The sequence below is a fragment of the Rhinatrema bivittatum genome, chromosome 10 (genome assembly GCF_901001135.1).
Source record: "Rhinatrema bivittatum chromosome 10, aRhiBiv1.1, whole genome shotgun sequence".
Lineage (NCBI taxonomy): Eukaryota > Metazoa > Chordata > Amphibia > Gymnophiona > Rhinatrematidae > Rhinatrema > Rhinatrema bivittatum.
Window position 1 is genome coordinate 102747228 of NC_042624.1, and position 22552 is coordinate 102769779.

A 22552-nucleotide genomic window follows, 5' to 3' on the forward strand; every position below is an offset into this window, starting at 1 on the left:
AAAAGCTCTAAATACCACCAGATATTGAAAAGTTTAGTACTGCTGCTTGGATTTAGATTTGCAGTACTCCCTCCCCTCTGATGCTTGACTTTTGTACATTATATTGTAGTGGAAGCGGGAATATATGTTAAGGATGTGCAGAACAAGCATTTTCGTTTTGGTTCGTTTTTTCATCTGGGGAATTTATTTTTTTTTCTGTTCGTTTAATGGTTTGGTTTTCTGAACCAACTCCCCCCCCCTCTCAAAACAAAATGGGTGTCCCCGAGGCCCTTCGTCCCATCTCCTGCTCGGCCCCCCCCCCCCCCCCCCCTCCCCACCCTCAAGAATGCTGCGAGGCCTGGGCCTGGAAAATTATTCTCAAATGGGAATTTTAAAAAAAAATGAATTTTCCTGGTAAAAGGACTGTTTGAAAATTGCTCACACACACACCCCCCCTCCCCCTGCATGTGGGTAAAAGTGCACACGGGGATCGGCAACACCTGTACTTCTTAGCTGTGGAGGAAAAGTAGGGTGGGCTCAGATGCAGGATGAGATCAGGGGTGGCAAAACCTATGCGTGGTGATTTCCAAGCAGGAGGTGCAGATCTCGGTGGGTACCTTTTTTTTCCCTAGTCTGTTTTGGAAGGGAAAGCATGCATTTGCTTTCTCTGAGAATTTGGTGCAAAGCCCCCGGGCCAAAGAACCCCGCCCCCCTCCTCCTTCTGTAAATCCTCCCGTTGAATGCGACTCTCTTTGTGTGTATAGGATCCTTACCTTGACAAGTTCTTTGCGCTTGTTCATGCTCTGGATGAGCACATGTTCCCAGTTCGAATTGGAGACATGAGGATTATGGAGAACAACCTGGAGAATGAATTGAAGAGCAGCATTTCTGCTTTGAACTCCTCTCAGTTGGAGCCAGTGGTGCGATTTCTCCATCTCTTGCTTGACAAACTGATTCTGCTGGTAGTGAGGCCTCCCGTCATCGCAGGCCAAATCGGTAATTTTTTTTATTTTTTTTTTTATCTTGGAAGGGTGGGAGGAGGGGAAGAAGTGGAGGGTAAATTGTGGGGAGGGTTCGTTTTTAAAGTTATATCTCTACTTTGCCTATTCAGACATCAGTTTGAGAGCCCCCCCACAGATCTACAAGCGCTCAGCTGTAGCACAATACGCTATTATAAAAACATTTTTTAAAAAATGGGAAAAAAAATCTTGAACAAAAACTCCAACATTAGCAGCAAACCTGAAGACTGCCAGATTTGCGGGTTTTTGTTGCAGGCGCAGTTTTCCGGTGCCCCTGGTTATGGAGGAGGGCCCGATGCCTCTGTTTAGATTAAGAGTATTAAACGTGTGCATCGCAAGCCAGCAGAGCAGCGTGGCTGCCGCCTCTAGTTTCTGCAGTCAGTTCGACCTGATGTGGCTTTTATCAAAAGCGCGTGGTCTTGGTTCAGTTACACAACTGTTTGCACAAATCCCGGCAGGGGTAAAATGGGTCAGGCTCTTCTGGTGGCAGGAGTTCCTCGCCACGTCCGTCCAAATCATCTTCTCTGGCACCTTTCAAAGACGCAGAATCCCAACGATTCCAGTGGCCAGGTCGGGTGCTTCAGTCGTACCCATTGTGTAGCGGGGAACCTCCATGGGAATATTCGTGGAAAAGCACAAACGCGTGTATTTCAGGGGATGCCTTTGTTTTCAAGAAATAAATAAATACAGATCCGTCAAAGCAAGTCAGGTTGTGTGTTTTTGGTTTTGTTTTGGTTTTTTTTAATTTCAGGTACTGGTAGAGCTGTTTTCTTCTTAAGCTGTCCTCTGCATCTGAGGACAGTCTTTGCAGGTGCACTAATACGAAACAAAATGTTTATCTTTAGTTAACTTAGGTCAAGCGTCGTTTGAGGCAATGGCATCAATAGTAAACAGGCTCCACAAAAATTTGGAAGGAAACCAAGACCAGCACGGCAGAAACATCCTTCTAGCGTCTTATATTTATTACGTATTTCGGCTGCCGAATTCGGATCCCAATTCTCCATCTCCAGGTATTTTTATTTTGCCTCTAATGCTCGCAGCTTGATATGAGGGTCTTTGGGTTCACGAAAATTCAGATAAGTGACAAGAGCTCCATGTGAGGAAGCTCCCTCAGTCCAGTTGCATACCCATTTGTTTCTCTTTTTGTTAGAATTAGCCTGAACATGATTTTCAGTTTTTCTGTTGGGTTTTTGGCCCAGCTGGGTTTTTTTCCTGCATTTTTTTAGGCTTTTATCTCAGTTGGAACCAACCTGTACTGGGGCTACAGTGTCTTGATCCTTCACTCACAGCTCTCGTGGGGGGGGTTCCCATTTTTTGCCCTTCCCAACCTAGGTAGCCATTCCAGTGACAGTTGTGGGCCAGTGGCACCCTCTGGAGACAGATATGCATGTACCCCAAGTCTAACCAGTGGGTATCAGTGTTGTATGTTGGCTGGGATTTTGTCCCCTGTCCTAGGGGGGGCTTTGAGTGCCATCTCTGCATTATCTTCTGCCCAAAGGGGGCAGAAGCCAGGCTCGGGGGAATAAAAAATCAGATCTCCCACATGGCATCCCGGAGCTCTAGCGCCGATCCACCGGGCTAGCCCCGTGGTTTTTAAATGTAAATAGCACCTCCCTCCTTCTCTGTTACTCCAAAACGAAATCTCCAGGATTATCGTCATTAAGCAAACTGGGACCTGGCTTTATAACGTCATGAAATGAGCTGTTCCTCATTAGCTTCACGCTTGCAAACAACTCTGCCTTTACGCCTGAATTTTCAAACGCTGGTGTGTGCAAGAATGGGAGATATGTGTGAGGCCGGGCCGAGCGCATTTTATAAATGGCCTGGCCATGCACGTATCTCCCGGTATGCGTGGAAGGGTCAGGCTGGTCAAAAGGGGTGGGGCGGGGGCCAACCGGGCCTGCGGTCATTAGGCCCTGTCCTGCGGAAGCGCGCACCGGCAGCAGGCCAGCGTGCGGAACTTACTTCACCCGCCAAGATGAAGAAGTTTCTACAGCAAAAAAAAATTCTCAGTTAGGGGGGAGTTAGGGGTCGGGGAGGAGAGAGGAAAAGGGAGGAAGAGTAGGAAGGGGGGATAGTGAAGTTCCCTCCTACACCTCTCCTTAACTGGAGCAGACAGGGAGGAAACGGGGGCAGACCTGATCGCGTTGCCACTCGTTTTTTTTTTTACTAAAATCCCCGCCTTGTGTGCGAGTCGCTACCCACGCGCGCCAATCTAAAATCGGGCGTGCATGTGCGCGCTGATAGCGGATTTTATAACACGCGTGTCGCCGCGCGCATATTATAAAATTCGCGTGTCCATGTGCGCTCACGCGTCTTTTAAAAAAAAAAAATCCATCTTTAGTGCGTGACCAGTTTCAGTTTTTCTGAAGGATGAGTTTGGTGAGACAGTTTTAATATTGTAAATGTTAAAATATGATTTTGGAATTGCACAGCACGGTTGAAAAAATAAAGCTGTTGGTAGTGTTCTTCCACGTAGGACTGGAGAGCCACATGTCCTGGCTTCTGTTTCCCCTAGCAGGCGGTAACAAAAGGTGGGGTTTTTGTTTTAACCTCATTGACCTTACCTGTAGATAAGAGTGTACCAATGAGAACATGAGGACTTGGATTGACCTTGCAGTGTTAAACGTACCAATGAGTACAAAAAAATAAATCTGTGGGGGAGGAGGCTGCACAAGCAACATTTGAATGTATTATGGGGTGGGAACGGTAATGCTCAGACCAAAAAAAAAAAAAAAGGGATTTGGTAAAGACCTAGATTTCCTAACAGGTTATAAGATTAGACTGCCTGTCACCTTCTGCTCACCCATCAGTTCCCCCACACACGCAGCCCTTCCCTTTCACCCTAAAACCGGAATGCATGTCGGGATTCGCTTACAGGCTGCCTCACTACTTTAGATTTCCTGGTAATGTCCTATTGTGCTCGTTTGAATTCTGACCTGAAGAAGAGAGCCATTAGCTCTCGAAAGCTAGTCAAGGGGGGAAAAAAAAGATACACCTTAGAGAGAGAGGTTTTTTTGGTTTTCATTTGTTAACTTTTATTTCTGTGCAAACAATGGAAAGGGATGTGCAGCTTGTGCTGCTGAGTTCTCGGGCAGTGGTCATTGTGCAGGTAACGGGAGACCCAGAAAAGTGTATTCCCTGTACGTACCGGGATCAGTCCAGACCGCTGGGTTATGCCTCCCTTCCAGCAGATGGAGTCAGAGAAAAGCACCCCCAGATAACCCGGTGTGCCACCTGCGATCCCTCAGTATTTCTCTGACTCCAGCAGATGAAGGATGGCATAACCTGCCGTTCTAATCCTTTGCAAAATTCTTTATTTGATTGATTAATAAGTGAAGGGGGTATTCTAACCTTAGTACCTTTGGCTAGATCAACTTGTAGTAAGTAGTAAAAAAAAAAAGGTAAGACTGAGATCACTTTGTAATAGCAGCAAGGCTGGGCTCCTGCCCTTGCCCATAATGCCTGGAGAATATTGACACAGCCCAGTGAGTTGGGGGGGATTTACCGGTGGGCCGGTCCCACCCCCCCCATACAGTGCCAGAGACGTCTTAATTCCTTTGGTGGGAGCTACAAATTGCATATTAAGCCCAGGGACGTACATTCCCCTGGTTGAGTAGCTTTGAAAAAGAAAAAATAAATACATAAATAAAAGACAAAGGATAAGCCTTTTAAACAGAGCGAGACTGCTGAAATCTCCAGGGGCTCTGGAGGGGGTGAATTTCTTCTCAGCTGATTTTCTACTTACGGCTTAGATTTTCATGCCGCGAGGATCACGATGTGCAGCGTGTGGAGAGCCGGCAGCGTGGCTCTCTCACGAAGGCCTCTGCTCCCGCTGTATCCCCGGGGGTGAGGAGGCCTTCGCAGCTGCCGATTGCAGGGAAAAGATCAGCGTTGCTGCGGCTTAGGCCGCAGTCAGACAGTTCACAAGGAGAGGCCTGCCCCGTCCCCGATAAGCCTGAGAACGGCGGCCATTTTGCCCGATTCGGGCCCTGATGCTGCTCAGGGGGAGGGGATTTCCTGCCGATTTCTCCACCTACGTTAAGCCCCCAAAGGCCTTGCGATTTGGAACATTATTCTTCTCCTCCTCCTGCCGTGCCTCCGGGGGGGGGGGGGGCCTTAAAGAGACAGCACCCATTTCCTTCTCAGTTTATTTTATTTATTTGCCAATGCAAATAAATATAAGTATAATATATAAGTATAATATATAATAATATAAGTATAAGAATATAAGTCTCCGACCACGATGACCGTTATAATTACTGTCTGTTTAGTTACTGCTTTACATTGTTTCCAATATTTAATATGCCAATCATTGTTTATGTATTTCGTTGTTATTGTAAACTGTAGTGGCAACGTAATACATAGTTTATGTATTATGTTATTATTGTAAACCAGAGTGAAGGACTCCTCCGAACTTCGGTACATAAAAACAAACAAATAAATACTGCTTCACAAAGCTTATATGGAGGCTGAGGCAGACTTAGATGGGCAATATTCTCCTCCTGCTAAGATCCCCAGGCCTGCAGAGGATCAAGGGGCTCCAGGACCCGGCCTTCCCGTCCCGCTCCTGATGCTGAGCTATTCCACCCCAGGGTCCGTGCTTCCGGACCCCTCCCCAGTGGATGCGAGCGATGATGTTGACTATGCCATTCCGGTGGAGGGGGATGATCTGCGGGTACTCCGGTTATTTCGTAAGGAGGAGCTAGACCCTTTGATTCCTCATATGCTACAGGAACTAGATATTCAGGCTCCTCAGGCGGTGATGGACCAGTGGGTTCTAGATATCATAGAACACGATTACGCTTTGGATTTTTCTCGCCCGCTTCGGGATCTGTTCCTGCTGCCTCCTTGTGAGTCTCAGGCAAAGCAGCAGGTCATATTCCAAACCCTGTCTCGGCTCAAGGCTCTGGGAGCGGTTGTCCCTGTGCCACCGAACGAATGTCGGACCGGCAGGTACTCCATTTATTTTGTAATCCCCAAGAAGGAGGGCTCTTCCGGCCGATATTGGACTTAAAAAAGGTCAACAGAGCACTACGGGGCCCTCGTTTTCGAATGGAGACGTTGAGGTCCGTCATTGCGGCCGTCCACAAAGGTAAATTTTTGGCTTCTTTGGATCTGACGGAGGCTTACCTTCACATAGGAATCCGAGAGCATCATCGAAGGTTTCTGCGGTTCATGGTCTTGGGTGAGCATTACCAGTTTCGTGCGCTGCCATTCGGTTTAGCAACGTCTCCCCACGTCTTCACCAAGGTGATGGTGATAGTGGCAGTGTGTCTGCGGTGGGAGGGGATCTTAGTTCATCCCTATCTGGACGACTGGCTCATTCGGCAAAATCAGAAGGGCTCTGCAAGGTAGCGGTGCAGTCAGTTTTTTATTGCCTCCATTCGCTCAGATGGGTTGTCAATTTCTCCAAGAGCCAATTGGTACCGTCCCAGGGGTTGGAATTTCTGGGAGCACAGTTCGATATGTCTGTGGATAAGGTTTTCCTGCCTCAGGAGAGGATGGGCAAACTAATGTCTCAGGTTCAACATCTTTTGGACCTTCCGTTGCCCAAGGTATGGGACTATTTGCAAGTTCTTGGTTCTATGGCGTCTACTCTGGAGTTGGTTCCCTGGGCATTTGCTCATATGAGGCCTTTGCAGAGGGCGTTGCTTTCCCGATGGGACCCCAAGTCCGAGGAGTTCCACTTGCCCTTGCCCCTTCTGGATTCAGCCAGGGCCAGTCTAGAATGGTGGTTGATCCCTGATCACTTACAGCAGAGAATGGATCTAGAGAATCCACAGTGGATGATTGTGACAACGGATGTCAGCCTTTCCGGTTGGGGGGGGGGGCAGTCTGTCAGTCACGATCAGCACAAGGTCAATGGGAACTGTCCAAGGAGGCGAAGCGGCTCTTGACTCGCCAGTGGGGAGTCCCCCCGGCTGGATTTGATGGCAACTCGGCTGAACGCGAAAGCGGCTCGTTTCTTCAGTCGCAGAAGGGAGCACGGGTTGGAAGGGGTGAATGCCCTGGTCCTTCCGTGGCCTCACAACATGCTCCTCTGTGTGTTTCCTCCTTGGCCATTGGTGGGGAAGGTCATAAGGCAAATAGTCCCACTGAGGGCTGGTTATTCTCGTAGCTCCGGGAGTGGCTGCGGAGGCCATGGTTCGCAGATCTGATCAACTTGGCGGTAGACAGTTCCTTGCGTCTCGGTCACCTACCGAATTTACTCTGACAGGGTCCAGTATTTTTTGAACAGGCGGCTTGCTTTTGTCTAGCGGCTTGGCTTATGAGAGGAGACAAGAAAGAAGGGCTATCCAGATGCGGTGAGAACCATTCTACTACGTGCACAAAAGACTTCTACTTCTCTTACCTACGTTCGGTGTGGAAGGTTTTCGATTCCTGGTGCAGTGGGTTGAGGGTATCCCCGTGCCAGGCCACTATTGTGCTCGTTCTCGCGTTCTTGCAGGATGGCTTAAAGAAAGGACTGGCGTATAGCTCGCTCCGGGTTCAGGTAGCGGCGTTAGGCTGTTTAAGAGGCAAGGTTGATGGTACATCCATTGCAGGAATCCAGATGTGGCGCTTTTTTTGAAGGGAGCCAAACGTTTACACCCGCCAGTGCATGCAGTGTATCCTTCATGGAGTTTAAATTTGGTTCTCAGTGGGCTCTGCGGTCCTCCCTTTGAACCTATCAAGCGGGCTAAGTTGAAAGATTTAACACTCAAGGCGGTGTTCCTCGTGGCTATCTGTTCAGCCAGACGAATATCAGAGATTCAAGCGTTGTCCTGCAGAAAACCATTCTTGCGAATCTCGGACTCTGGGATTTCACTTCGGACGGTGCCTTCTTTTCTGCCGAAGTTTGCATCGGCGTTTCACGTAAATCAGTCAGTTGCGTTACCAGCTTTTCCAGATTTGGATAGGAATTCTCCTCAGGCTCATGATTTGAGGAGACTGGACGTCCGCCGGATACTTCTGCGGTACTTGGAAGTGACTAGTGCTTTTCGATTGTCAGATCATCTTTTTGTCTTATGGAGCGGTCCTAAGAAAGGGTGTAAGGCTTCAAAGACTAATATTGCCCTATGGTTGAAGGACACTATTGCTTCGGCATACATATGTCACGGCCAGCAAGTACCAGATGGTCTTAAGGCTCATTCAATCAAATCTCAAGCGGCATCTTGGGCAGAGAGCCAATGTGTTTCGCCACAAGAGATTTGCAGGGCAGTTACTTGGAAATCTTTGTACACGGTTGCTAAGCATTACCGATGGACGTCCGGGCTCCGGATGTTGATTCGTGTAGCAGAGTGTGCTTTGAGCAGGACTCTCTGGGTCCCACCCCATTTAGGGCAGCTTGGGTACATCCCAGCGGTCTGGACTGATCTTGGTACGTACAGGGAAAGGAAAATTGGTTCTTACCTGCTAATTTTCGTTCCTGTAATACCAAGGATCAGTCCAGACGACCTCTCAAGGTATAGTGTTCAGGAGAGTCTGCTCGGTTGGTTTTGGTTTTTCTCTCTGCAGTTTTTAGACGAATCTGAAGATTTTCAAGCAAACTTATCCATGGAAGCATTTCAGTCCGTACTCTTGTCCTGAACATAGTTTTCACAGGTTATTGTTCAGCTAAATTCTCTTGTTCCCTGTACGTACTGATCCTAGGTACTACAGGAACGAAAATTATCAGGTGAGAAACTAATTTTCCTATCTAGTCATTGGTTATTTAAATTTACTTCATTCTGCTTTGATATTGATTATACTGAAGGATCGCAGGTGGCACACCGGGTTATCTGGAGGTGCTTTTCAGCTTTTCTCTGACTCCATCTGCTGGAAGGGAGGCATAACCCAGCGGTCTGGACTGATCCGTGGTACTACTGGAATGAAAATTAACAGGTAAGAACCAATTTTCCTTTCACGTCGGATAGCATGTATGACAAGAAATGAGATTTGTAGTAAGAGACTTTCTGTTCTCCGAATTGAAGAAGCTGATTCTTGGGGTGAGTTTGGTTTTTTTTTTTTTCTCCTTGTATTGCATTTCATAAAAAGTGGGATAAAAAAACAGAATTTACAAACAGCAGCAAGAGTTCCATTAATTGCATTTTCTTAATGTTTCTGGTTTACACGGCTTTGCGTAAACAAAGATCTTTTCTAAGTTTATAACTTTCCAGGAAAATCCTTTTTATTATGTTTGATGGTTGCTTCTTATTGCTGTTCTTGTTAAAAGGTTGTGTTTGTGTGAATCAGCATTTTTTTTTTTTTTGGCGCTAGATGGTGCAAAGTGTCTTTTATCTTGTCTTTTTTTTTTTTTTTTTATTTGCAACTATAAATAGTGCTGATGTTTTATAATTGCAGGCCCCAGTGGCTTGGGAGGTTCAGTGCATTACGCCACAATGGCTAGAACGGCGGCCAGACCTGCCAGCCTCAACTTAATCCGCTCCAGGAGCCTCAGCAACAGCAACCCAGACATGTCCGGGACTCCAAGCTCGCCGGACGACGAAGTGCGCTGTATCGTGGGAGGCAAGGTAAGCTTTTAGGCAAGGACCATGACTTGTTCTCCCCCCACCCCGGAGGCTGCCAACACTGCTTCGGCAGCATCCTGAGCTCCCCCCAAGGGAGTGGAAGACCAGAATTAGGGATTGAACCGGGGTAGTGCACGATACTTAGCACCTGAGCCACCGAGCTGGCATTGGTTCATCTGCACCGAGGACCCTACTGTTTAATGTTGTTGGTAAGATGACGGTTCCTCCCTCCTGCCCCCCCCCCCCCCCCCCCGGATTCTGCATAGTTGGCATGAGGTACTTGACCTGTCAGATGGGTTAACTTGGAAAGCAAGAATGTTGAGCATTTGCCAGGACCCATGCCGAGCTTCCCTTCAAGGTCCATGAGGTATCAATTGCACGATTGTTTAAATTATTTACTGATTGATGGGAAATCATTATTTAAAACAATCTAGCAGAGTATAAGCTGAGTTCTAGTGGGCTTGCAGGTTGGTGAATGAAGATCTTATAGTAATGGTCAGTTTGTTACTACTTCCCTGCAAATTACAGGGATAAGTTGTGACTTTTTTTTTTTTAATTTATATTCTGCCTATCAAGATACTTCATTCAGGTACTGAAGGCATTTCTCTGTCCTCAGAGGACTTACAATCTAAGGTCACGAGGGTTGTCAGCAGGATTTGAGCCCTGGCTTCCCTGGATCGTAGCCCGCTGCTCTAACCACTGGACTACTCCTCCGGTCCACTAGACACAAAAGTCTTTCGTTTTTCTGAATACACTACGCAGTTTTTTCTGGAAAACAAAAATCAAGAAACAGTCGCTGAAAATTAGCATTGTGCCTTGTTGCCAGCTGCGGTTTGAGTAAAAGAGCGACCAATCAGAAAGCCGTTATGTTTGTGAAAGCCAATCAGGAAGCTTATCTGTGCTACAATTCTTCTGTGATGGGTTGCCTTTTTTTTTTGTTTCCTTAAAAGACAGGAGCAGGAAAAGGAAAGGGGGAATGTTCCACTCTCTTTCTCCGTTGTATTTTTTTTTTTTGTGGGAGAGGGGAACTATTCAAATAAAGCACCTGCAACAGCTTGTAATTACTGTTCACCCTTGCTGGCAGAGTTCCAGCTGGTTGGAAAAATGATTTACCTAATGTGGACTGTTTCTTTAAACAGCCTTGACCCATCTGAAATGTCTGGGAAGGTTGCAAAAGATATTTACACAGGAGAAGTGTGGCATGCAGACTGAATTGGAAAAGATTATCTTGCAGATAGTTTCCCAACCCTTGCAATGCCTGAATTATACATTTATTTTCTTTGCTGCTGTTTTTAAAGGGATATACTTCATTTTGCTAGCCGTAATACTTTTAAGGGGTAACTTTATGACACTGTGCCTCAATGAGCTGGCAAATACATGCATAAGTTATATCGGTTTTCAAAGCAGACTTGCGCGGGCAAATCTGCTTTGAAAAATATCCAGGCAAGACTATGCTATGTTCATATGTCCTTAAAATCAAAAAGTGTGTGCATACGTCCCAGCCGACTTGGACTCTACCCCCGGAGCACCTCTCCCCTGTGCGCAGATGCATGTAAAATATCCCTCATGAAATTTTTTTTAAAGGACCATTTCTGCAGGTAATTCACTACTTGACTCACAGACGTCCATTTGAAAACTGCCCTCCCTAGAGCAATCACAATAATAATAACACGTAGCTGGAAAATTCTGGTGCTACCCTGACATAGTCAGATAAGCTTTTCGTTGGCTGAATATTTATCCGGCTATGTCTGAGATGGTCTGGAGACCTTCCAGGGTGGAGTGTCGTCATCCGGCTAAGTTAGCCCAAATAATGCCAATTTTCAATGAATATCTGGCTAATGTGGCCAGATAGCTAGGACAGCTGAAGTGCAGTCCTAAAATTAGTCAGGTAACCGTATCCACCTAGCCGAAACATAGTCAGGGATATTCAGCTAAATTAGCCAGATAAGTGCATTCGGCTAATTTTCCTAGCTGGCCAGCATATGAATATGGACTTCATAGGTACTAAGGATGTGCTCTCATTTTTAATCGACTCTGGCTGAATTTCGCTGTCATATAGAGCTGCCTCAGGGGCTACTGTGTAGAAGAACTTTTGAAAAAAGTTTGCACTTCAGTCAACGATCAGCAATGGTATATATACATATTGTGAAGTATTCTTAGTAGTGCATCTGCTATTTATTCCGCGGACACAATCTTCCTTGAAGTTGTTGTTAAAACAATATCCACTGGCCAACTTAAAACCAGAGCTTAGTAACGCGTCTGATTACGTATTGCGAATCATTTTGGATGATTAATCTTTAGTGTTATGAGCAAGGCTTCTTCTGAATATAGGATTTGATATGAAGTCCGTCGGACCGCATAAACCAAAGCTGCGGCGAGAATACTAGTTATTCTAAAGATTAATCATCCAAAATGATTCGCAGTACGTAATCAGACGCGTTACTAAGCTCTGGTTTTAAGTTGTCCAGTGGATATTGTTTTAACAACAACTTCAAGGACGATTGTGTCCGCGGAACAAATAGCAGATGCGCTACTAAGAATACTTCACAATATGTATATATACCATTGCTGATCGTTGACTGAAGTGCGAACTTTTTTCAAAAGTTCTTCTATACAGTAGCCCCTGAGGCAGCTCTATATGAGAGCAAAACTCGGCCAGAGTCGGGCAGGAATATTTTACGAATAAAGGTCTTTCTTATATACCGATCTCTTTTTTTCCTTTTTTGGTTGCTACGTAGCCATCTTGGATTGGCTTCCGATTTGTTTTTTGCTTTCATTTTTAATGACATAGACATTGCCTATTTCATTTCATATCATTTCTAAACTGAAACAAAAAAAACTTTCACAATTTAAAAAAAAACTTTTTTCTGCACACTACTTCAATTTAGTTGCACTATTACAACTCAAATAGTGCACACTAAACAAAAAATTTAAAAAAAAACAAAAGAAACCTTACAAAACAAAAAAAGAGAGAGAAAAACAAAATGAAATGATACAAACCAAAAGTTTTCTTGATGCACACCTCTAATAGGTACTAAGATAATAACAATATTAGGCCACTTAAATGTGCTGAAACAAAGGTTAGCAAAAAGGCTATGGGTGACTCTTTTCTGTTGGACTAAACTAATACATTTTGAAAGTTTTATACACACTTCACCGGGTTTGTATTTCATGAACTAAATTATCCAAAGCCTATGCAACTTATGTAGATGATGTCTTTCATTTATATGATTCTGCCAGTCAAATAATCAGAGTGTAATGTGGTTGCTGTACTGAAACTGTCCCTTTTCCAAATAGTAGCACTAAAATTAACAGTTCGTTGTAAATGGAAACAGAACATTTCATCTGCTCCTTACAAGGGCACTAAACGTGTGCACAGGAGGAGTGCAATAAGGGGGAGCCCTCTGCACCACTGTCCTGAACTGAAGTTGCTGTAACCTCGCCGTTGCATGATGCTTGTTCACCTCTAAACCTTGCAGCTCCGAGGACGGGGGACTGTTAATGGGGACCCCTGTGCAGCAGTGTGTGCAACATGTAATGTTTCTTTCCTTTTCCACCTGCCTTCTGTGACACGGCCACAGGGTTTAGACCGCTCCAATTCCTGGGTAAACACTGCAGATCCAAAAGATGCCCAGTGGGGATCCAGCCCCACCTCAAGTGCTGACTCTGTGCAGGTGGTGTCTACATAGAGATTTTTTTTTAAATATATATATTCTATATATTCCGCCTGGCTGATGGATGTGTACTTCCCACCTCCCCTCCCCCAACCATTGTGGCCGCCTTACTTTATTAAATTAGTTATGGTTCGAGAGCTTGCCTTTTAAATTATTTGAAACTTTTATTTCCTTGAATTAATTCTGAAATAGCATGTGTGTGGTTTTTGGTTTTTTGGTTTTTTTTTGGTCGTTTCCACAATGCATGAAAAACAGGAGAATGCCAGTAGCGTTTATCCTTATGCTTTCATTTCAGTCGCCGCTGCTCTGTGAAGCTTAGATAAATGTAACTCTTGCAACATTGGTTTCTGCTTCACAACGGGTGACGCTGGGGGTGGGGGGGGGGCGAGGGGGGAGGACAGAATTTAATGTATCATAACCGTGCACAAGTTCACACTCCTCCATGTTTGCTTTCTGTTTAATCGTTAACCATGTTGACCATGTTCACCAAGTGTTTTGTGTGTGTGTGATTTCGGGTTGCCACTTTGCAACGTTGAGCCATCAGTGTTCTGGAACGGCCCGAGAGAGCCCAGATCTTCTAAGAGCAAAAGGGCTGGCAGTTAACGACCTGTTGCACAGTCTGCATTCATATGCCATGCATGCTGCTGCTACTGCAAAGCAGGAAGTTCGTGGAAGTTCGGCACATTTCGGATTCTCTTGTTTCTTCCTCCTTTCTACTGCATGTTTCCCTTGCATCTACTTTTGAAAGTGTCCGATGTGCATGTTTAAAGCATCAGTACCGGCAAGAACCTTTCCTAGCTAATTTGGAGGCCGGGTTGTCATGGCTCCCCCCCCCCCCCTTCAGGGAACCCCCCCCCCCCCCTGCACTGTGCCAGTCCTGATCAGAGCTCCAGGCAGGCCTCACACTCATCTGGGCCGATGCTCAGCTGCCCTCCAAGGTCCATGAGACATCAGTTAACGTGGCGCCACGGGTGTGTTCGTGAAAAAAGGTGCACACCTTTTATTCCCGAGAAAAGTGTGAAATCATTAGACATAAAACACAAGAGGTTGAAAACTAGAAGGGGCAGCCTAGGAATAAAGAAGCAGTAGAACCAGAACTCAAAAATTGTAATGCTCTGAGCCAACCCAAAGGTACTGCTGCTTTAAGGAATGGAACTGCTCACGAATTTCAAGCTTTGCAGCATGGAAAAAAAAGGTATATTTTGGACTCAAGCCTCAAATTATTTGCTAGATTTGCGAATAGAAAGTTTAAAAAAAATAAAAATAAATAAATTTAGCTAACGGCTTTGATGGAGGTGCGATGCAAGAGTTTTTCTGGGCCTTGGAAAAGTGTTCTGTGAATGCATATTGTCTCTGAACTGCAAACCCATCCGCAGCAGACTTTTTAATGCGCTGTCACGCTTCATTCATCTTCACTCCATAGGCTATGGATCGGAGTTGTAATCGTATGTCTTCGCACACTGAGACGTCAAGTTTCTTACAAACATTAACAGGACGCCTACCAACTAAAAAGGTAGATTCCAGTGGGGGGCGGCTGTTGGGTGAGCGGGGGAGAGGAGAGGGAAAAAAAAAATTCCAATTTGTTTATTGGCCGACAAAGGTAAAACCGATTTTTCTAGGCATCTAGAGTCCTGCCAGAGAGAAACTTGTCTTGCGGTCATTTCGTATGTTTCAGCCACCATTGCAGCTTCATTCGCTTTTGTTTTAAAGCGGCATTTCAAAACAGCCAAACGGGTGCCGGCTGCATTGAAACGCCCTAGCTCGTGAGTACATAGCACTGTTGTTCATTTGTAATCTGTAATTCCCTCACCAAAACGGGGCGACGGAATTACAGATCTAATCAACGGTTTGAGTTCTTTCTAAAAATTCTGTTGCCCCACCCCGGTTCGGCTCCGTGCCCAGCCTTTGACCTTGCGGAGTCCTGTCGGAAAGCCGCACGGCTGATGCAAAGACTTCTCAGAGGGGGGAGGGGTCCGAGCGGCGGTCAGAGAATGAAGGAACTTAAGCCATCGCCGGCAGGAAAATGAGGGCAGTCTGAGCGCCAGAGGTGTTCTTTATTCCTGTCTCGTGACGCCATCCTCCGATGACGTAACATGTCGTCGGAGCCCACCCAAAAACCTTAGCTGCTTTCGCTAAGACTTTTTTGGGCACAGTAAATCTTGCCAAAGTAAAAAAAAAAAAAAAAAAGAACCTTTATATTAAATATTTGCATGGTTTTGGGAGTAAAATTTAGCACAGGGAAGAAAAACGCTGCTTACTACTTTGGTATAATATGTGCAGTGGTGAGTAGATTTTTAATTTTTTTTTTTTTTTTTAAAACAATTTTTTATCGCATTTTTGGCTCGGCAGTCTCTGTCGGTTTTCTGGGACTGCCAGTTCAGTCTGCCATAATAAATAATGCAAATAAAGTGCAAAATGTCCCATCCCTCTGCCCAGCAGCTATGTGTCCTCTTTGGATGGACGCACCTGCAGATTCCCCGAACGGAACCTACACCCCTTCCTCTTTCCTCTGTGTCCCTCGCCAAACTAGCAGGCATAAACTGGCCTCTGCCGGGCTGTGGTGCCGTGAGCCTTCATTTGTAGTCCCCCTATTTTTATAACCTCCCAGCTATCCCAGCAACAGGGGGCCACAGACCGCAGCTCCCTCAGGAGGAGTCTGGAATGTGTGCATCCTACGTCTCGCCAGTAGATGTCACCGTTGAGTGAAGACTGAGGATCCCCCTTCCCAGGAGCTGTGAATGCTAACTTCCTAGCATCCCCAGATTCACTGAAGTAGAGAGTTCCTGCTTTGCTGGAAAATAATCTCTCTCTTCAGGGGAGGAGCCGAACGTGGGAAGGGAAGGTTTGAAATTGCAGTTATGAGCTTGTGAACGAGAGCATTAACTGTCAGATGTGATTACTGATCAGCTGTAGATCATACGTTCCATGGGGTCCTATCAAATAAAGATTTTTTTCCCCCACCATGGGAAGAAGCAACTGAGGAGAGAAGTCATTTTTAACCAGGCCTGAGGCGCTTTCAAATAAAGGGCTCATTCGTGCCATGGGACCACGGACGAATATCCTGGGGGGGGGGGAGGGCACACATCCCGGTGTCTGGCAATTTCTTTCACCGGATGTTCGTTGCAGTTTTCTCAAAACCTGCACAGCATTCACCCGCCCACGGTTCCTGTGTGTCCGCCTTTTATTTCCTCTCGTCGTCTGCATGGGCCTCGCCCCTTCCCTTCCCCGCCTCATGTGCCGTACTGATGTATGTGTGATGGGCTTGTGTCAGAAGTGTTTTCTTGTTGCGGGGATTAATTTTGGATTTGGTCTTGGTTAGCTTCTCCACGAAGAGCTGGCCTTGCAGTGGGTGGTGTGCAGCGGCAGCGTCCGGGAGGCTGCTTTACAGCAGGGATGGTTCTTCTTTGAGCTGATGGTGAGCATTTCCTGATTTTGATTAAAAAAAACTGTTTACAATGTGTGTGTTGTTTTATAACAACTCCCTTTATTTAGCACTTTGTGTGCTGATGGTGTTTGCTAGTTAATATCAGCAAATGAAGAGAGATGACTGCTTTTTTTTTTTTTTTTTAATTATCATTGCGCAGTCTGGCGCTCTACAATAGTAATTCTTAAATTGGCTGAAATTCCTTGTTTTCTAAATTTAAAAATAAAACTGTTGAAGGGCCTGTGTCTGTTTCCTGTTTTCTGCCAGTACTGTCCTATTAAAATCAGACCAGACAGGACATGGTAGCAAATATGATTGGCAGCCATTTCCGCATTTGCATGACAGCTTTTTAAGAATTGATTACTGTGCAGCACCTGCACAATGGATAACCTCACCAAAGTGTGCCAAATGCTTTTGTGTTCAAAGAGAAACTTCACTGTGAATTGCGTCTTTTATTGGTCTGTCTGCAGCTATGACCAAAAGATTGGAATTTCACCTGTGAAGCCAACCCATGTGGTTCGCCTAACTTGCTGATATATCTGTGCAGAGATTTAGAAAAAAGAGATACATATATTTCTGAGGAATTTTTTATATCCATTATATATAAATGGAGGCTATTGGATCTTTGCATTGAGTATAGCATGTACAATTATCTCCCAGTTGAGGAGAGATCGTATGTGTGCATCAGGTGCAAAGAATTTGTTGAGGCCAGAGTTGCAGATGCAGGAGGTTGGCCACTCTTATGAATACAGTAGTTCCAACTTTAAAGAAATAACTTCAGTGTGATCACCCCAAAAGTCCTTTCTGTTACCATGGTCCCTTGTAGGTATCTACTCTAATACAGTTTTAAAACTGTGCTTACTCTTAGGAGGCTATATAATAGAGTAGTGCAGGCCAAGCACTAGTGAGCTCATCTCCGATGGGCCTGTCAGTATATTACAGTCCTGGAGGTGCCCCAAAAGACCTAGCAGAATGATTTCAGGGAACATGGAAGAGAACTTTAGAGTACCCACTATATTAGATAAGATTTTTTTTGTTTTATCTCCTACAGATATATAGCTGTACATAATAGTACAATAAACCCACAAGGGAACACTTCAGCGAACGATGATAACTTTCGAGTTGTCTTTGCTGAAGTGCTACCTTAACTGATGGGTGATTTGCTTTATCTGAGACGAGAGCATATGCTTGTAAAGCATGGTGAGACAAGGACATGTGGCCATTGATATATATTAATATACCAGTATGTGACCCATCACAGCGATTTCTCAGGAAGCCTGTGTTCCGGAATGCAATTTTGCGGAAGGAATTTAGTGTATAACAAAAGAACGTGCTTTTGTAAATTTGGGGATAAAGCAACAAAAGAAGTTTTCTAGAAAGACATATTTTAAGGTTACGCGAAGGTTAAATATCCCGGTGGATATCCTCCCCCCTCGAGACCTGGCTTGTGTTTTCCCGCAGGTGAAGAGTATGGTGCACCATTTGTACTTTGTGGACAAACTGGACGTGCCGAGGAAGACTCGCTTTCCCGAGCGCTTCATGGACGACATCGCTGCCTTGATCAGCACCATGGCCAGCGACATCGTTTCCCGGTTCCAGAAGGTAACGGCACGCTCCCGGGCAGCCCCCCCTCCCCCCACACTCACCCACTCGTGGCTTGGCGCGGAGATCGAGCTATTCTTAACACCCTTTCTTAACTCTGTTTTTATCTTTTTGGTTTTTTTTAAATTCAGGACACTGAAATGATTGAAAGGCTCAACACGAGCCTCGCCTTTTTCCTGAATGACCTGTTGTCTGTCATGGATAGAGGGTTTGTCTTCAGCCTTATTAAGGCTTACTACAAACAGGTAATGTAAAATCATAGGAAGGTGTTGTACTTTCAGCATACACCCTTTAACCTGTTGTATCTTACTGCACGTCGATGACAGTGTTGTTCTGGGTTTGTTTTATTTTTTTCCACATTATTGACTTAAGATACATTCCATATTTATAATGGGTTCCATAGCAATAACAGAACGCTTGGAAGGTCACATTTTCTGTGACACTCAAGGTCCCTGCTCTGCTGACTTGCTTGTTAGAAAATGCCCTGCCTGTAAAATTCGATAAATGGACTTTGCATACTGTGAAATATATACCAGAGGAGTTTCTAAAGAGAAATTATCGTGGTAGAGCCTCAATGGCTGGGAAATGAGCCGAAGGCTGTATAATCTTTCACACACGTTACAGGCACCGAATCTGCATCAAATATGCATTTCATGAAAATGGGGTGGGGGATTTGTTAAACCAGCAAAGTAATTTGCTAAAAACAATGCTTGCGTTAGGCTAACGCACCCTTTAAGGTGGAAGTTTTTGGAAGCAAGGTCCCTTCCTGGAGCAATGTACGGTAGATGAAAATTGAAGTTTCTTGATGGGCGGGGGCAGGAGGAGAAAAGCAGAGGGTTAGGCTTGTGTCGTGTGCCCCAAATATTTCTGGTACATGAAATAAACCTTCATTACAAATGAGCTAACTCATCTTCAAACAATCATGAAACAATCTTGGTCATCTCTAAACACAGTTAAAAAAAAAAAAAAAAAAGACACTTAAAACAGGGTCCTCAGTACAACCCGCTAGATGAATTAAGAAGTACAAATGCTTGTTGTTTCTTCTATCGCCATTAGGAAGGGATGTGAAATGCCATGTAGTGTATGGCAGCTGCCGTGCTAATGGTTTTGTTTTTAAACTTGATTGGTTGCTGGTTGTTTTCATATTCCTCAGGTGTCTTCAAAGCTTTATTCACTGCCGAACCCAAGTGTCCTGGTGTCCCTGAGGCTGGACTTCTTGCGCATAATCTGCAGCCATGAGCACTATGTTACCTTAAATTTGCCTTGTAGCTTACTTACACCGCCCTCCTCCCCATCACCATCTGTGTCTTCTGCAACATCTCAGGTAAGACCGTGAATAAAGTTGCTGGCCCTGATGGCAGAAATCGCCAGTTTAACAAAATAATCCGATTCATTTAGCTTCTGATAAACCGTTCTTTCCGAGAAGGCATCGGGGTAACCTGCACGCAGTGGCGCTCATAACCTCAAATAGCACTGATTTGACCGTATTGGGTTTCACAAGATGGCATTGGGGTTGACCTGCATGGAGGGACCATGGTTACAGCCCAAACGTCAGTGAGCATGGGGAAGCTAGATTTGTTTTCTGACAACAGCCTCACTAATTTTGGTGGCCGGGGGGGGGGATTATTCTGAAACTTGGTAATAACACAGGGAAGGAAGTCTTATAAGAATCAAAGTTGAAGATGGCAAAGCCTGAAATGGCCTTCCTGTAGAGGTGGTGGAGTCCAGAAACTTGAAATGATTTTGGGCATACTCTGAACAGATATGGAGGGTGTTGGTGGATAAAGGGTAAAAGACAAGGTGAGGTGCATAAGGGAATTTATAGGTGCATCTACCCAAAATGGAAGAATCTCAGCTGGGCAGACAGGAGTAGCCAGTTTGGTCTTTAGCTGCTGTCATCTGGGTTACTATGCATATATAATTTTATTGCATAAAATTCTTCTATTTTTAAAAGTCTTTCTTCTTACCTGGAACTATTGTTTAAATATTTTCTAAAATTGAATTTAAAATACATTTTGTTCTTCAGTCACATCCTATCAAGATTTGTATCTGTGTGAAATCTATCGGTCCATATTCAGTTGCTAGCAGCTAGGAAAATTAGCTGGATAATCTTTATCTGGCTAACGAAGCTGGAGTATTGAGTGGTGCTAGTGTACCACTGAATATATATCTTAAAGTTAGGACTGCTCTTTGGCTGCCCTCTACTTATCCGGCTATATTAGCCAGACAATGCTGAAAATTGGTGGCATTCGGATAATGCCACTCTGCCGCTGACATAGCCAGATAAGTTTTCAGCCAGCTAAAAATTTATCGGCCATATCAAGGGTGATCAGAATGGCAGGATTTTCTAATCCCAGAATTTGTCCTGCTAAGTGCTAATATTACCCACACCAATGCGCTGAGTATGGACCTGTAAATATTTATATTCATATCATATGTGTGTGCGTATGTATTTAAAGCAGCTGTGTAGAAGTATGCTTGTGTATATGTAGATCATTTTTTGCATATGAATTTTCTTAAATACAAGCATGCAGTTGAGCAGCACATGTAGAGCAGATATAACACTGAATTACATGTGTGAAAACACCCACTATTGCCTCATTCAGACTAGCCAGGCATGATAAACTGGTGGGGATTTTATCAGATATCTTGAACTGAGAATATGCTGTCCAGACAGTCTTCTGTGTAAGGGGAGCAGATTCACCTATCAGCAGAAATCACGTTCCTCTGTGGGCCGAGTAGCAGAAGCTCTGTTACGTGATCTCATAAGAATATAAGAAAATGCCATGCTGGGTCAGACCAAGGGTCCATGAAGCCCAGCATCCTGTTTCCAACAGAGGCCAAACCAGGCCACAAGAACCTGGCAATTACCCAAACACTAAGAAGGGGGTGCGGGCAAACTGCAGCTTTTTAGCCACCTTCACTGTGTCTGCCTTACTGTAGAAGGAGAGAGAGAAATTATGAGAAAAATATTACTCCTGCCTCCTTTCCTTTATTTTTTTTTTTTAATCTTCCAAGCAAAGCTTATTCTTCATCAGCTGTAATTTTGCCCTTTGGGAGACTATTACACAACTTTCCTTTCCTCCAACAGAGTTCTGGATTTTCTACCAATGTCCAAGACCAGAAGATTGCGAATATGTTTGAGCTGTCTGTGCCTTTCCGTCAGCAGCACTATTTGGCCGGGCTCGTGCTGACTGAGCTGGCTGTCATTCTCGATCCTGATGCGGAGGGGTGCGTCGTCCTCTTTTTTTTTATTTTGAACATGAATTGGCCACAAACGGTGTTGGATAGCTGGCATTTTATTTTTGCTTTTTGTGGTTTAAATTATACATATTTACTGAATTTATGTCAGATGCCCAAAGAAGAAGAAGTATATTTCTAGCAAAACTAGGGTCCGGTATAAAATGTTCTCCATGTTAACATCACAGAAAGAAAATAAGGAATAAAGAAAAACAGAAACAAAATTAGTGGAGGCTAAGTCCCATAGCCCCACTATAGGAGAGGCCAAGGCAATTATAGCAGGCAAAGGTTGGGAGTTGAGGAGGGGAGAGGGGAAGTAGCAGTAAAACAAATAGCCATCACCATAGAAGAAAAGAGGTGCAGTAATCCTCACTAATTCTGCATTACGCTACATTTTCTCTCTAAGCAGGGCTGTATTAGCCATGACATATGGGTGACATCATCTGGTGGCACCGAATAATCTCTCTCTAAGCTACTAGAGTTTTTTTCTCTTCTGAGCATGTGCGGGAATTACTGCTCGGGCGTTGCCTTGTTAGCCCCTTCAGTTTTGTTTGCCTTCCGAGCAACAGCACAGATGGAAACCTCTCTCTCTCTCTCTCTCTACAATTTTTCTTGTAACCATATTTTTTTCTATCTAAAAAGTTGTTCACTGCTTCAGCAGGCCCCCCAACAGCACTTTTCAATGCTACCGTCTTTAAAAAAAAAAAAAAAAAAAAAATGGAAGCAAAGAGAGATTTCTTCCTCGCGATGTTAGGCAAGAAGACAGCCGCAGTAAGTGATTTTAAGGACTGCATTTGTGGCAGAAAAATGCCCATTCCTGTTCATACCCCAGATCAGTCCAGACAAATGGGTTGCATCCCTACCAGCAGATGGAGACAGAGAATAAAAACTTTTCAGGCACTGCTACTTAACCAAGAGTGCCACCTGCAGTCCCTCAGTATTTCTCTGTCTCCAGCAGATGGTAGAGGTGCAGACCTGCAGTCTGAACTTAGTTTAAAAGAAAAAAAAGGAAAGAGGTTAGGAAAAGAAAGGAAGAGACGAAGACTGAGGCTCCCAGAGGTGTTAGGTTCCTTCGTGGGCTATCCCTCTGATTGAGCAGGGCGAGTGGGGGGGGTTGGTAAT

At 44.8% G+C, this 22552-nt stretch overlaps 1 protein-coding gene across 5 annotated transcripts in view; it reads left to right on the top strand.

Moving 5' to 3' along the window:
- The window catches only part of DOCK7 (dedicator of cytokinesis 7), a 185315-nt gene that overhangs the window by 97902 nt on the left and 64861 nt on the right, over window positions 1–22552 (top strand). For 4 of the 5 annotated variants that reach the window (XM_029618622.1, XM_029618623.1, XM_029618624.1 and 1 more), the window contains exons 20-28: window positions 744–975; window positions 1844–2008; window positions 9324–9493; window positions 14588–14677; window positions 16484–16579; window positions 18050–18190; window positions 18322–18435; window positions 19344–19514; window positions 21282–21421. In XM_029618622.1, coding sequence (XP_029474482.1) covers window positions 744–975; window positions 1844–2008; window positions 9324–9493; window positions 14588–14677; window positions 16484–16579; window positions 18050–18190; window positions 18322–18435; window positions 19344–19514; window positions 21282–21421 — 1319 coding nt within the window. The remainder of the gene's footprint in view (window positions 1–743; window positions 976–1843; window positions 2009–9323; window positions 9494–14587; window positions 14678–16483; window positions 16580–18049; window positions 18191–18321; window positions 18436–19343; window positions 19515–21281; window positions 21422–22552) is intronic. The other variant, XM_029618626.1, reaches the window with a different exon arrangement.